The sequence below is a fragment of the Emydura macquarii genome, unplaced genomic scaffold (genome assembly GCF_026122565.2).
Source record: "Emydura macquarii macquarii isolate MOO-44397 ecotype Brisbane River unplaced genomic scaffold, CSIRO-AGI_Emac_v2 contig_2676, whole genome shotgun sequence".
Taxonomy (NCBI): domain Eukaryota; kingdom Metazoa; phylum Chordata; order Testudines; family Chelidae; genus Emydura; species Emydura macquarii.
This window is the reverse complement of record NW_027132813.1, coordinates 32,964,224-32,977,266: the sequence shown is the minus strand read 5'-3', so window position 1 is coordinate 32,977,266 and position 13,043 is coordinate 32,964,224. Positions and strand designations below refer to the sequence as shown.

The following is a 13,043-nucleotide window of genomic DNA, read 5'->3' as shown; positions in this document are numbered from 1 at the left end:
ATGCAAGACTTTGACTCAGATGTCTCCAATCGTGGCTGGCGTTTGTATACTTGCCAATCCCACACCATTTGGACACAGTTATCACAGGTCCCCCATTGGTGACCGCCTCCATCAACTGGTGGCTAGAACTACTGACTGTGTGTTCGGGATTCCCGTTCTCAAGGCCTCAACCATCAATATCTCTCATTATGGATGCTTCAGCAATGGGCTTGGGTGCTCACTTGGTCTCCCTCAGAATTCAGGGCCTCTGGTGTCCAGAAGAGCTCTCCCTGCACATCAACATCACGAAGCTCAGGGCAGTTCACTTGGCTTGCCAGGCATTCTAGCTTGTGGCAAGCAACCACGTCAGATCTCATGGACAACACAACAGCAATGTTTTATATCAACAGGCAGGGAGGGGCATGCTCCTCTCTCTTGTGTCAGGAATCCCTTTATTTATGGGAATTTTGCATAGCCCACTCGATCCACCTCAAGGCCTCCTATCTGCCATGATTGCAGAATGATCAGTGGATCACCTCAGTAGATCTTACTCCAACCACCATGAGCGGTCCATTCACCCAAATGTTGTGAAACCATTTTCCAGAGGGGTGGAACTCCCCAGATAGATCTGTTCACAACAAAGCACAACAGGAAGTGTGTCTAGTTCTGCTCCCTTCTGGGCCACAGCCCCAGATCTCTCTGACTATTTTCTCCTCCTTTGGACAGGTCATCTCATCTACGTGTTCCTCCTTTTTCTCTCATACACAAGTTTTTGCTGAGGATCAGAAGAGACGGCGTGAGTCATCCTGATAGCCCCTGCCTGGCGCCCTGTCAGCATTGGTTCTCCACGCAGCTAGACCTCTCGGTGGAGACACCAATCCTTCTACCTCTGTATCGAGACCTAATCTCGCAGGACCATGGCCATCTGCATCACCCGAACCTCCCATCTGATGGAGTCTGATTTGTCCTGCGTACTCCAAATTTCACATCATTTTAAAACTACTTGCTTACAAAATCAGACATAAAAATAGAAAAGTATCACAGCACACTTATAATCAAGGCCAAATCAGGATTATTGGCAATGCATTTATCCATATCGTTTTACTGCAAATTTCCTTTCCCTAAACTAATAATGGTTGGATAGTAAATGTTTACAATACACAATATTTACAATATAATTACTTAAAATTTCATATAAACTTAATTGTGCTTGAATCATAATAAAAGTATGGTTTTAATATTTCAGATGCTATTTTTAGTAGTGTCACATTTTATTGTATAACATGTAGTTATAAATGTATTTTTATTAAAGTATTTTATTTTATTAAACTATTTATTATTATTATTTTATTAAATTATTTTATTAAAGTTTGTGTTTTTACCATTAAAATTCATTTTGTATTCTTACATTGACATTTTAAAAACTAGATATGGTGAAATCAGCTTTGGTATGAATGAGAAAATTTTGATTTCTGTTTAATTCCTGAAGGAGTTAAAAGAAGACAATCAAGTGTTGTTGGAAACAAAGACAATGTTGGAAGATCAACTAGAAGGGACCCGAGCCCGTTCTGATAAATTACATGAATTGGAAAAGGAGAATCTGCAGCTAAAAGCTAAACTACATGATATGGAGATGGTAAGTATATAAACAGAAGATGACTAGGGTGACCATACGTCCCGTTTTGGCCAGGAGAGTCCCATTTTCCAGCTCTGTCCTGGCCATCCATTTTTTTTGCCAAAACTAGGCATTTGTTCCTGGCTTGTGCAGGCAGCGCTGCCCACCAGCAGCAGCGGAGAAATAGGTAGAACCTGAGTAGCTTACAATTTTCAGACACAGCATGATGCTATTTTCTTCATTAGCTTCAGTTCTGCATAAAGAGACCTCTATTACAAAGGGGAAGTAACCTAAAAGTTACACAGTATTTAATTAAGTGGATAGAGTATGTTGAGCAGGAATATAGAACCAGTGATAACAACTAAAACCTTCTTTGAGGTAAAGATGGTATCTTTGGTTAAATATTCATAGAAATAAAATTGGTCAAAATTTGAAATGTTGACAAAAACCAGCCCATTTTTCATAAATGTTTTCACAAAAATAATTCCTGTGTTTGACTAGCTCCAATCCAAACAATGCAATATTAAGTCTAAAAGAGCAAATCATGTTTATATAACTATTAACATTATTTTTCTTTTTTAATCTGTGATTTATTTATCTTATTTATAATCTTATTTATTTTATAATAAGGAATTGATGCTAGTATGTTTTTTCCATGATAAACACCCTCCTTCCCTTTACTTCGGAGCTGGGGGTGGGGGACTGGTAAAAGGAGTTAATAGAGCCACCCCCAAAAGCTTAATGCTGACAGAGAGTTCCTCTGTGCAGGGGAAGTTTTCCATAATTTGTTTCCAGCCACTTTGAGGCCATTGTAATCAGTCCAAACTGGCCTTAGCAGACCAAAGAATCCACTTCTTAGGATACTGTAAAATGATGGTTATTTAATATAATATTTTTGTGCATTCTGAGACACGCTATTTTTAAAAGTTCATGTTAATTTTTAAGGAGCGTGATATGGACAGAAAGAAAATTGAGGAACTTATGGAGGAAAATATGACTCTAGAAATGGCTCAGAAACAAAGCATGGATGAATCATTACATCTTGGCTGGGAACTTGAACAGATGAACAGAACTACTGAGCTTTCTGAAGGTAAACCAATACTTGCCAATAGTTCAAAAAAGTTTGGAATTGTAGAGCTAAATAATGTATCTGAGTAGTTCTATTAAATTAATTTTGAAAATACTGATGCTTGAAGTGCATGAATAATTATTTCTACAGTCAAAACATATTAGGTGAAATCATCTTCAGTAGAGCTATACAGATTTAGACCAGCTGACAATCTGACCCAATCTTTTTTTAGAAAGCAGCATGAAAATAACTAAAAGACCTTATTTATGTAATGATTTTTGTGACACGCTGAAGAAAAATATGCCCTTAATATAGAAACTCCCATCTTCCTTGGAGCCAACTGGCTAAAACAGACATCAGTTAATGATTATAGTTCCAGCCTGAGTGGCCTCTACAGGTTTCCACTTGCAAAATTAAAGCCCCTGTACTGTGAACCTCTGGAATCTTTTGGTGAGCAGTATCTGTTAGGGCCTTCTCTTCCTCATCTAGTGCAGGATTCTCAGGCTGTAAAAGGGGAGTGACCCAAACTTAGGCGTAGTTTGACATCTATATTGGGAGGGCAGCTCCAGTCAAGCCAATGGAGTTATGCATGGGGGGGGCACATTCCACGCCTGCCCGAGGCTTGGGGAATAATGTCCCCTAACCCCCTCCCGCCCTCAAGCCACGCCCATGAGCCCAAACCATCCTTCAGTTCTTTCTGAACCTCTGAAGGGGCAGAGCTCAGTGTGTGTGAAGTATCCTAGATGCTTCTCGTCATTTAAAAAATTTTTCTTTTGCCCTATTAGGGCAAATTTTGTTTTAGTTAGATTGTAGTTAGTCAATTTTTCTTTATTTAAGAAAGAAGAAAGGATGCCTGTCCAGTACAGGCATCATCTAATCTCATACAGAAGTGGAGGGTTGCACTGAACCTGTTGATGGGAAAATACTCAAGCCCAGCTGAATGTCTGGCAATGTGTAAATCCAGCATCAACTTGGGAATTGACCTGTGGGAGTGTAAGGGCACCTCACACACTCCTATTGATGTGGAGGCTCTTCAGGTCCAGTAGAAAAAATCTGGTTACATGCACATCAAACATAAGCACCACAGCGGACACTGAATTTGTTTGGATTGACAGAAGCCTAGCATCTGGCACCACTGGTTCTATGCTTTGTATATGTGCCACTGTGGTTCCCAGATCTTTTTGGGTCAGCCAAGACTGTTGTTGAGAGTGTGAGACAGTAGTCTCTGGAAAACCATTTCTCAAAGTAGCTCTGTACCCAGACGGGTGGGAGCCTGGCCCCGGATCTGTATGTGTGAACTGACGACTATGCTCTTAAAACCGTGTGCCTCCTTTTTGAAGGTGTTTCTTTGGTAAGATGTGTATTCCTGCATAAGTACTGGACAGATGTGATGCCTACTGATGTTTCTCACCCACAGCCTGCAGTGATCATCATCTAGGACTTCCTTTTGTGGGAATCTCTCTAGGCAAAATCATCAGAACCTCCCAAATTTCAGGCTAGGGTTCCAAGCAGGACATGGTATAACCTTCATCGGCTCCAAAATTGTCCAGCTGTGGTTTCCCTAAGCTACCTTCAACACCATTGGCAGTGCCTACTAATTGGACTCATTGAGAAGGGGTCCGATCTGATGGTGGGGGAAGTGAAATCCCAGATTGTTTCTTGGGAACCCTACTGACCACAATGCTAATCTTATGCCGGAGAGCCTAGTGACCCCTAGGCTGGGGAACCCCACTGAGTCTAATCCTAGCGTTAGGCCAGGGAATGCTACCCTTTGTAACACTAACCCTAGGCCAGCAAACTCTATCATTTGTAATCTTAACCCTGGGTTGGGGAGCCCTACCCTTTGTGACTGTAACCGTACTAGGGGAGTCCTATACTTTATAACCCTAATCCTAGGCCAGGGAGTTTCACTGACCCCAGTGCTAACCCTGGGCTGACGACACCTACCTTCTGTAACTCCAGCCCTCGCCACAAGAGCCCTTACACCTTGCAATCTTAAGCCTATCCTGGGGAGCCCTACTAACCCCAAACCTAACTCTAGGCCAGGCAGCCCTACCCTTTGTATCCCTAATCCTAGCTCAGGAAGCCCTTCTGACCCCATCCCTAACTCTAGGATGGGGAGCTGTACCCTTTTGTAACCCTAACCTTAGCCCAGGAAGCCTTATGGACCCAAACCTAGGCCAGGGAGTCCTGCCCTTTTGTAACCCTAACCTTAGCCCAGGAAGCCTTATGGACCCAAACCTAGGCCAGGGAGTCCTGCCCTTTGTAACCATAACCTAGGCTGGGGAGCCCTACCTTTTGTAAAAATAAGCCTAGCATGGGGCGCCCTACTATCACCAACCTGAATCCTAGTTCAGGGAACCCTGCAGACCCCAATACTAACCCTAATTCAGGGAGCCCTAACCTTTCTAACTCTTACCTTAGCCCTACTGATCCCAACCCTAAGTGTAGCCCAGGAAGCCATATTGATCTTTACCCTAACCATAGGCTGGGGAGACCTGCCTTTTGTAACTCAACTGACACCAACTCTTACCCTAAGTCGGGTAGCTGTACCCATTGTAAACTTAACCCTACCCTGGGGAGCCCTATTGAATCCAACTAATTAATAGGGCTCCCTGGCCTAAGGTTAGAGTTCCTGTCAGCACATAGATGAGGGAAATTGGAAACCCAATAGACTCCAAAACTTGAAAAGCTTTCCTACCAGAGGGCAGGTTACTTTCCAATGTAACTGGGGGGGCACCTTTCATCAAACTACATCTCAAACCTCTATTAGGTTAGTAATGGATGTACTATTCCTTTGTGGACATTGTGAATACCTGAACCACAACATGTCAAGAAATTCAGTGTGTTTTACTGCAAGAAACTGAGTAAGACTGTGTTCTATATGGGAAATGTGATCCTGTCTACATCCTCCTCTAATTTCCATCTCTTTCAGATCATTATCCTTTCTGTTTTTCCCTAAGCCTCTTTCAGACCGTTGTTAGAATTGCCAGGTGTTTAGCCACCTGGAAATATCAAAGCAGTGTTTCTCAACCTTTTTGATACCGGCTTGCTGCCTTCCTAAATTGTATCAGGGAAATCTCAAGGACTGGCACCTGCCACAGACTGGTCATTAAGAAACATTGAATCAAAGTATACCCAGCTATATGGAAGGCAGCATCATTATATAGGATGTCTTTGCACTATGTTCCTGATAGGATTTTTCAGAGCTGCTACTTGAAGTTCTCTATATGTGCTTAAAACAAATGTTTTCCTCTCTGAGCTGCGATTTGGAAAAGTGAAATTGCAATCATGTGTAATGCTTTCTTGAGCTGGCATTCGGAGCTGATACTTATTTGGCAGTTCTTCTTCAAGTGCTTGCTCATGTCCATTCCACGGTAAGTGTGCACGCATCGTGTGCACAGTCGCCAAAGATTTTTCCCTCAGTAGTATCCGTTGGGCCAGCTCTAGCGCTCTCTGGTGTCACATGCTTATGCGCTGGTATAAGGGGTCTGGCTGGCTCAGCACCCTCTCAGTTCCTTCTTACCACCCATGATGGTCACTGGAACAGCTTCTCTTGCTTCAGCAAACTCTCACTCTTAATTTTAGTTTAGTCTTTTTCCCTGGTTTCCCTATCCCAGTTCTTTATTTTCTCAGTTTGGATTGTTGTAGATTAGTTATATATAATTAGTTGATATTTCTCACCCTGTTAGCGGAGTTTCGTTCACTCCCAGTTCTGGGGCATGCTCAGTCCCCAGGTTTCAAGCCCTGTGCTTCCTGCAGCAAGCCCATGCCTATGCGTGACCTGCACTCCAGTTGTCTTATGTGGCTGGGAGAGACTTGTATCAGGGACTGCTGCCAGATTTGTCGGGACTTCAAGCCCCTTATGAAGAGGACAGGGAGGCCAGATCGAAGACCTCCTTATGGAGGCAGTGCACCGTCCCTCATCGGAGTTAAACCAATTGAACTCGGCACCCAGTACCTCAGCATTGGTGCAGAATGCTCCTCCCACCATGAGAGACTTCCGGCACCATTCTGCTTCACCGGTGCCAAAGAGGAAACATAAGAAGCAGCTGGCCAAGAGGGGACATTCCCCAACTTTAAAGAGAGCCAAGCATGGGGAGCACAGTGGAGTGTGACTTGTGTCTGGCTAGTGCTCTGCTCCCGCGCCAATGGCGGTACCATCAAGTTTGCCTCGTACGCAGGCTCCATTGAGTCTGGTCCCAGACTAACCCTCGGCACCGGAGGAGCAATGCAACACCAGCAGGACTGCAGAACCATCTACCCTGGAGGTATTCGTTGCAGCCAGGGACCTGCTTGCACTTTTGGTACTGCCATTGTCAATGGTACAAAAGCCGGTGGTGTCAGTACCAGGGAGCAGGAGAGAGCATGTGGCCCCAGTTTCCTATTCAGTACCAGCCCCTTCAGTACTGTCTAGAGGGAAAACGTCCCTGCTTGTCTTAACATTGGTCTTCCCACCTCAACACTGTTCCCAGCATCAACAGGTACCACCCCTTCATAGTCCCCAGAGAAAGGCTTGTCATCGGACTCGGAGGTGGAATCGTATTCCCACTCAAGGTACCACTGCCAGTTCTCCCCCAGGCAGCCCTACAGTTGATGGATATGGGTGCAGAGGTACCATCAAATACTTGGCACAGTGGGCACTGGCCTATGCAGATGCAATGGTCATTTTGGAACCCATGGGGGTTTCCCCCTATGCAAGGGCCCTCTTCCAGACACTCATACTCCGTAATCTTGGAAAGAAAAGTGCCCTCATACCTATGACCATCACATGATCCGGACTCCAATATTGAGCCCAGTAACGAGCCTGCAGAAGGAGAAGAAGACGACCCCCCTGCCAGTGCAGGCCTCTTCTTCCTTCCCCTTGGATGAGGCTGTGTCTGGGGTGCATGTATCCCCCCGCTCACGATGACTTCACAGCTCACCAGGAACTGTTGAAAAGAGTGGCCTCGAACCTTCAGCTGGAAGTGGAGGTAGTCAAAGAATCCTCCCTCAGCCTGGTCGATACCTTGTATGCCGTGGGTCTGTAGAAGGTGGCCCTCCCTCTTAATGAGGCCATTATGGGACTGGTTAAAGCCTTGTCCTCCCTGCCTTCCACTGGAAAAAGGGCCGAAATGAAGTACTTTGTTCCTGCCCAAGGCTTCAAGTACTTCTACTCCTGCCCCCATTCAGGGTCTCTGGTGGTCTTGGCGGCCAATGAAAGGGACAGACAGGGACAAACAATGACTCCCAAAGCAAAGGACGCAAAAACTTTTTTGGTAGAAAGGTTTATTCTACAGGGGGTCTACATCTCCACATCTCCAAACAGCAGGCATTGCTGGGAAGATATGGTTTTAATGTCTGGGAATCAGTGATGAAATTCAAGGATTCTCTTCCCTAGGAGTCCAGACAGGAGTTCTCCACTCTGGTGGAGGAAAGGAAGTCGGTGGCCAGAGCTTCCCTACAGGCCACCCTGGGTGTGCCAGATTCAGCAGCTAGATCCATGGCTTCTGTAGTGCTCATAGAAAGATGCTTTTGGCTCCAGTCCTTTGGTCTACTAATAGAGGTCCAACAATCCATCCAGGACCTTTTGTTTGAAGGCACTTCAATCTTCTCTGAACAAACAGATGCAATATTTCATGGCCTGAAGGATTCTAGAGCCACCCTCAAGTCCCTGGGTCTAGATGTCCTGGTGCTTTAGAGGAAACACGTCAGGTCTCAACAGCCGGTCCGCTTCTCGGTTCCACCACTACGCCAGAACCTGTTTAAGAAGCAAAATGGGTTATAAACACAGACATCCGCCTCCACCCATTTCAGCCTTGCTACTGGGCCCTTACAGATACTTGGGAGACCAAAAGCAGAACTTTTGATGGTGCACCAAGGATGTTATACCAGTCTGTACCAGATCTTGCCCCCTTTTTGTTTTCAAACCGTCTCTCCCACTTTAGCCCAGCATTGTCCCTCATCACCTCAAACCACTGGATACTGAGTATGGTGAAATAAGTTTTCACTCTCCAGTTTTTTTTCCTTCTCGCCCCCCTTCGCCGTCCCTCTTCAGGAACCCTTCTCACAAGTAGTTTTTAGCCCAGGAGGGGCAAGTCCCTCCGCAGGGTAGAGGCCATGGAGGAGGTACCTCAGAGCTTGAGAGGGAAAGGGTTTTACTCCCGTGATTTCCTAATCCCCAAAGCCAAAGGGAGTCTCAGACCCATCCTATACCTGTGTTTCCTCAACAGTTATCTCAAGAAACTGAAGTTTCGCATGGCTTCCATTATTTCCTCCCAGGATCCAGGGGGCTGGTACACTGCCCATGACTTAAAAGACACCTATTTTCACATCTCCATATTTTGGGGCCACAGAAGATTTCTCAGGTTCGTCGTGCCACTACCAGTTCACCGTACTCCCCTTCAGCCTGTCCGCAGCCCCTTGGGTTTTCACAAAATGCATAGTGGTAGTGCTGGCCTTCCTCAGAAGGTGAGAGGTGCAAGTCTGCTCTTAGCACGATGACTGGCTGATCAAGGGCTGGTCTGAGGCCCAGGTGAGAGCCAACATCCACCTGGTCCAAGCTACCTTTCAAGCACTGGGCCTGCTGATAAATAAACAGAAGACAGTGCTCATCCCTGTTCAGAGGATACAGTTTATAGATGTGGTGCTCAATTCCACCCGAGCCAAAGCCTTCCTCCATTTCTGCCTCAGACTGTTGTGTCATATGGCTTCATGCACATATGTGGTACAGCATGCAAGACTGAAGCTCAGACCCCTTCAAGCATGGCTGGCTTCAGCGTACTCACCCAAACTGTCATTGTTTGGACTCAGTGCTTACAGTTCCCACCCAGGTTCTTGTCTCTCTAGATTGGTGGAGGGACCCTACAGTCAGTAGGCTTGGGCATTCCCCAACCCTCAGTATCCTTAATCTTGAATACATCCGAGCTAGGTTTGGGGGCTCACCTTGAGCACCTCAGGACTCAAGGTCAGTGATCTCAGGAGGAGCTCTTCTTGCATATAAATGTCAGAGCACTCCCTGAGGTCCACCTAGCATGCCAGGTGTTTTTACCCCAGATGCCAGGCAGCTTACAGACAACATGGCAGTCATGTTTTACATCAACAGGCAGGGGGATGCATGCTCTTCCTCCCCACCCCACCCCCCTTGTCAAGAGGTCATTTGCTTGTGGGAATTCTGTGTGAAGTCCCCCTCGAAGCTTCTCACCTTCCGGGAGCCTGGAACAATCTGTCAGATCACCTAAACAGATCTTACTCCTTTTACCACGAGTGGTCCCTTTGCCCCGATATAGCCAGGACTATCTTCCAGTGGGGGTGGGGAGGAATCTCCTCTAAGCAAAACAGGAAGTGTCAGCAGCTTAGCTTTCTATGTGGGCACAGCCCAGGCTCACTCACAGATGCCTTTCTGCTCTTTTGGAAAAAGCACCTGTTCTGTGCATTTCCTTCCATTCCTCTTATGCACAAAATCTTACTCAAACACAAATGGGACAGAATGAAGGTTATTCTTAAAGCCACAGCATAGCCATTCCAACTCTTGTTCGGCATGTTATTGGACTTGTCAGTAGCAACCCTGAAGCCGCTCCCTCTCCGTCTTCCCTCCCAGACCTGATCCCAAGATCACGGTCGATTGCTCCACCCAAACCTCAAGGCCCTCCACCTGACCTCATGGAAGTGCCATGGTTAACCCAGCAGATCTGGCCTGTTCAGAACAAGTCCAACAGGTATTGCTAGGTAGTAGGAAACCATGTACTAGAGCAACTTGCCTTTCCAAGTGGATGTGTTTCTCCATTTGATTGTCCCAACCAGCCCTCTCACCTGCTAGGTCACCTCTCTAGTCCATGTTGGAGTATCTGCTTCATTTGAAACAGCAGGGCCTAGCTATTTCGTCAGTTAAGGTATATCCAGAAGCTGTTTCTGCCATAGTAGGTTGTTTTTTTCTCACAAAACGTCCATTCACTTTGTCAAGGGCTTAGATAGAATATACCCACAGATTTATGAATCTGTTCCACCGAGGGACCTATACCTGGTCCTGACAAGACTTACAAGCCCTCCCTTTCAGTCACTGACATCATGCCTCTTGTTGTACCTCTCCTGGAAGGTCACCGTCCAGGTAGTGATTATCTTGTCCAGGAGGGTCTCAGAGATCAGGGTCCTTGCATCGGAACCCCCGTATATGGTGTTCTTTAAAAACAAGGTACAACTTCGCCCCCACCCCGCATTCCTCTGAAAGTGATTTTGCAGTTCAATGGTAATCAGGCTGTTTTCCTGCTAGTATTCCTCCCGAAACCACACAATAATAGGGAGGACTGGCATCTCCACACGCTGGATGTTAGGCAGGCCTTGGCATTATATATAGAGAGGACCAACTGTTCCATGAGTCCATGCAGCTCTTTGTGGCAATAGCAGACAGGATAAAATACTTGCCCAAAGAATTTCATCCTGGATCACTGCCTGCATTCGCATGTGCTATGAGCATGTGGGTGCCCCACCTCCTGCCATCTTAACCGTCCATTTGACAAGAACTCAAGCTTCTTCAGTGGCATTTCTGGCCCAGGTCCTAATCCAGAATATTTGTAGAGCAGCAGCTTGGTCATCGGTGCATACTTTTTCATCCCACTATGCCATCATCCAGCAAGCTAGAGATGATGCTGGGTTTGGTAGAACTGTGTTGCAATCCATGTCTGAACTCTGAGACCACCTCCTAGGGAACCACTTGGAGTCATCTAACGTGGAATGGACATGAGCAAGCACTCAAAGAAGAACAAACAGTTACTAATCTTTCTGTAACTGTTGTTCTTTGCGATGTGTTACTCATGTCCATTCCATGACTCACCCTCCTGTCCCCTGGTCAGAGTTAGCCAGCAAGAGGGAACTAAGAGGGTGTGAAGCCAGCTGGGCCCCTTATACTGGCACATGAGCACCAGAGAGCACTAGTGCCAGCCCAAAGAATACCACTGAGGGGAAAATCTCCAGCGATTGTGCATGTAGTAGTGCATGCACACCTAACATGGAATGGACATGAGAAACACATCTCAAAGAACAACAGTTACAGAAAGGTTAGTAACTGGTTGGTTTTTTTCAGTCCTCCTTCAACCACAACTTCGTAGTTGTTCTTAGGTGGGGGTGAGAACTCCAGTTAATGATAAGTAACCACTTCTTTTTTTTTTTTTTTTTAACTCTGACAGTGCCACGAAAGTCACTTGGCCATGAAGTGAATGAATTGACATCAAGTAGATTACTCAAGCTGGAAAAGGAAAACCAAAGTTTGCTGAAGACAGTGGAAGAGCTACAAAATGAAATGGGTTCTGTAGAAGGCAATAATTCAAAGATTCTGAAAATGGAAAAAGAAAACCAAAGACTTAGCAAAAAGGTAGCCATCAATATATGTATGTATAATAGGATAAAATAGACTATAAAAGATATGGTATGTCAGGTTTTATCAGCATGAGTTTGAGATGGATGCATTACTCCATGTGTTAAAGTATGTTGTGAAAGAGAGAGAGAGATTAGTCTTCACAATTAAGACCAAATCAGTCTTTCCATTCTGAATCTGATTTTGCCACCTCTACTACAATCGCTCTAAAAAATATGTCCTTTGTTTTAAGATTATTCGTTTGTGGTCTTTAGCCAAAGTGGAATTTTGATGAGATTGTTGAGGTGAATCTTACAAGTGTGGAATTTAAAGTAGGTGTTAGAATAATTTTGAAAATTAATGACATATTTTTGTCACACATTTAACAACAGCTTGACCTAGAAACATGTTTTACTTTAGAACCCTTGATGTGATCTAGTGCATTGAACTAGTTTAGAGAGAACTGAGTGGTTTAGTTTTGGACTTGTTCACTAATGACTTTCTAATGTCTGGAATATCCATCATGAGTGTTTCTGTACAGCTCAGGAACTCTGTGACGATTTCAGCCAGCTCTATTTTCAGCATCTGTACAAACATTTTTGCTGAATAATGGTTGAGGGAGGTGTGGGCTGTGTTGAGCTAGGTGGTTGAGTTGTGTATGTATGTTTGTGTAGGGAAGCAAGGAGTGGAGTTAATATTGTTCATTGTACTTTAACTAAGAATTGCTATACTTTAAAGCACTGGATTTGTTGGAAGTTATTTTGTTTTGAGTTTAATCTTAACCTAGAATTTCCTGGATTTCTGATGTCTGTGTTTGTAAAATTAATGTTTTCTTTTTTTCTTTGTTGTTGTAGGCCGGTGGTCCTTTCCGGCCTGGTCGTTGCGGCCCTTCCTCGGGCCCAGGCTCCGAGGAAAGGCACTGCGCCTTCCTACAAGGAGAAGATGGTAGTGTCTGTGTCCAAGCCTTAGCCCTGGCCCTCAGGCAGGGCGTGGCAGATAAGTAGTCCAGGGGGCTCCAACCCTCACGCAGGGTGAGCCGGCACGCAGTATAT

The 13,043-nt window shown here is 45.2% G+C and overlaps 1 protein-coding gene across 2 annotated transcripts in view; it reads left to right on the top strand.

Annotated features, from left to right (window-relative positions):
* Positions 1 to 13,043, top strand: part of CCDC88A (coiled-coil domain containing 88A) — a 251,526-nt gene that overhangs the window by 138,783 nt on the left and 99,700 nt on the right. For both annotated transcript variants that reach the window (XM_067565171.1, XM_067565170.1), the window contains exons 11-13: positions 1,469 to 1,615; positions 2,540 to 2,684; positions 11,825 to 12,009. In XM_067565171.1, coding sequence (XP_067421272.1) covers positions 1,469 to 1,615; positions 2,540 to 2,684; positions 11,825 to 12,009 — 477 coding nt within the window. The remainder of the gene's footprint in view (positions 1 to 1,468; positions 1,616 to 2,539; positions 2,685 to 11,824; positions 12,010 to 13,043) is intronic.